The sequence below is a fragment of the Fragaria vesca genome, linkage group LG6 (assembly GCF_000184155.1).
Source record: "Fragaria vesca subsp. vesca linkage group LG6, FraVesHawaii_1.0, whole genome shotgun sequence".
Lineage (NCBI taxonomy): Eukaryota > Viridiplantae > Streptophyta > Magnoliopsida > Rosales > Rosaceae > Fragaria > Fragaria vesca.
In genome coordinates, this window is record NC_020496.1 from 34,841,212 (window position 1) to 34,844,043 (window position 2,832).

The 2,832-nt window shown below is 36.9% G+C and overlaps 1 protein-coding gene across 1 annotated transcript in view; it reads left to right on the top strand.

Annotated features, from left to right (window-relative positions):
- The first annotated feature begins 2,028 nt into the window (after window positions 1–2,028).
- The window catches only part of LOC101310827 (ethylene-insensitive protein 2-like), a 6,540-nt gene continuing 5,736 nt past the window's right edge, over window positions 2,029–2,832 (top strand). Inside the window, exon 1 of the mRNA XM_004306198.1 lies at window positions 2,029–2,691. Within this exon, the coding sequence (XP_004306246.1) occupies window positions 2,443–2,691 (249 nt within the window). The 5' untranslated portion in view covers window positions 2,029–2,442. The remainder of the gene's footprint in view (window positions 2,692–2,832) is intronic.

Consider the following 2,832-nt stretch of genomic DNA (forward strand, 5'->3'; position numbering starts at 1 on the left):
TATAGATTATTACTTAAGAGGTCCAACGGATTCAGGTAATCGTCATTGGGCCGAGTTATTACTATTGATTATTTAGTGATTTGGTGTTATTGATCGAATTAATATGAATATCGATATTTGAACAAAATTACAATAAGCGGAATTTAAACTAATGTTGAGATTCATAATTACTGATCAATACAATTGTTAAGTTCCGTGTAGTTCTCGAAAAAGAAACTTGATAAGCATACAAAATCTTACGTAAGTTATCTATGCACGTTTGCATGTTTGTCGGACTTTGATTACGTAATGACTTATTATCAAATTATGGTTTTTAACATTAATGGAAACAAGACTCTTTTAAGAAACCACATATTCGAGATAATTGATTACATCAATAAGTATAATCATCGGTTAATAAAGTAATAATCACATTGATGTTGTTCAACTTCGTAAATTTTCATTTTCATTTAAAGACACCGTTTCAAAAAACGAAACTACAAGAGTTTTAACACAAAATGTCTCTATTCAACAGTGTCATTCTTACCAAACTCTGATATTTTACTTGTTTTCAACCACAGGCAACAAAAGAAAGTGTACAGAAAATGGAAATAAATTTGGCAAATTAGGAGACACAGAATTCCATAAAAGAGTAGGAAAATGTTTAAATGCCCCTTTGGACCTTTCCATGCACATTTATTTCTATATTTTCTCTAAAATCCAATATAAAAAGAACACATTTTTGTGAACCTTTTCCTCATCCCCTTACTTTCACTACTGTCTGTCTTCCTTTCTCTCTCTTCAAGATGGCCTTGATAGCCCACCCATAACTCTCTCTCTCTCTCTCTCTCTCTCTCTCTCTCTCTCTCTCCAGTACGATATAATTGTGTGCATAAAATATATAAGCTTTGTGGGTTTTTGTTTTGAGGTCCTATGAGATCTACTGCTTGTGTAAGACTTGGTTTAGATAAAGATTGGCAGAGGAACTGAACACAAACAATATAAGAGAAAAGGAAAGCTCAGAACCTCAGAGGAAGGTAAGCTTAGCATTCCAAAACCCTTAAAACCAATCCTACTCATAAAGTTGTAACCTTTATATGTGCTTTTGACTTGATTGATCATTTTGATTGAACCCCATATGCATCATCATCCTTGGTATTCGTGTAAATGGTCTTTTGGGTTTCTGCTTCTTTGGATGCTTCAGATCCATGGCGATGGATTCTGGTAAATTTCTCAGCACCCAGATTCTGAAGGGTTTTGGTTTTTCTTTGAACTTCACCTTCTATTAAAGTTTAAACCTTTATCTGCCTCTTGTTTGTGGTTTGGAGTCGTTTTTTCATTTTGGAATGCTGGGCAAAGATATGAGGTGGGTTTTTGCAGTTCTTATGGGAATAGTTTTTGGCATTTAATTTGTTGCTGTTAGGCCCTTGTTACTGAAGTTTGAATATTCTCTTTACCAGTTTCTCTGCTGATCAAAATTTTGAGGAAGATAGCATAAGCAAGTTTTCTACATGGAGTTCATTGCTGTTAATGTGCTTAATACAAAATGTAAATGAACTTGCTTGACTACTATTATGGCTGTCTTAAATTTTTGATTTTTTCATAGAAATAGGCAGCTAAAATGCATTGATATTGATTTTTGCCCTGTTTTTTGGGTGTATCAGACTAATGCTGTTTTTCTGAATCAGGATTGGAGGTCAGAGGCAGGGTATCAAGTCATTGGACTAGTCAAAGTTTGTTGAGTTTTTGTTAGTTGTGCTTTCTAATTGCCAGTAGCTTCATAGGGATTGGATTGACCCTCTAACTATACTGAGAAGATAGAAGAGAACTTTATGGGTTAACATTCTACTCTGCAATGACATCTAATTTCGGGAACATCAGGTTAGTATCTGATGATCACAGTTGGTGCTTAAAGATGGGTATGTAGTAGTCATGTCAAAAGAAGTTAGATCTGATATGGTGTATTGGAGTAGATTGCCCGGCCACCTTATCAGAAGCTTTATTGGATGTACTTTCTTTTAGGCATTTTTGTTATCCAGAGACATCAGCCTCGTTCATGTCAGCAGTGTCTTGTCACATGTGTCGGAACACTGAGAACCTCAAAATGGGATTAACGGTTGTACAGTTTATCTAGGGTTGTAGTCAATTGGTGATCCTGTGGCTTGAAAGTGTTTATTTCTAGTCCTCCTATATTAATTCTTACGCCCTCATCATTCCTCTTCTTTGGTGTCCCCAAATTCGAGGCCCTCTTCCCTGTTGTGCTCCTGTCACTCTTCATCTATCTCATCGTTGAATTTCTTCCATCTTTCCTTTTCTTCACAAGGAGCGACTAGCTCAGTTGGCAGTTCTAGTTGGTTCAATTATTCAGGAAGTCACTCTGCAAGCAGAACAGTTCCATCTTATTTCTGCACAAGAAAATCATTGCACCGCCAATTTCGCTTGTCCTAGAGACTGATAGCTAATATGGAGTCTGCTAGCTGTATTGCTAACAATAGACCAGGTGCTGTCCATCAGTTGCTTCCTGTTGTTGGACCTATGCTTCTGATTGCAGTTGGATATCTTGACCCTGGAAAGTGGGCGGCAACTGTTGAAGCAGGTTCCCGATATGGTACTGATCTGGCTGCAGTGATGTTTATATTCAATTTGGCTGCTATTTTGTGTCACTATCTGTCTGCTCGGATTGCTGTAGTCACTGGAAGAGATCTTGCTCAGGTACCATTCTTTCTTATGTAGGGTTTTGTTAAGTTGTCATTCTTCTCATTCTCAGTAGCAGAAGTGCTACTTGAATGCATACTAGCATACACTGTCTCCTCATTGCATCTTCTTAATATAAGTCCTTGCTCTCTCTCTCTC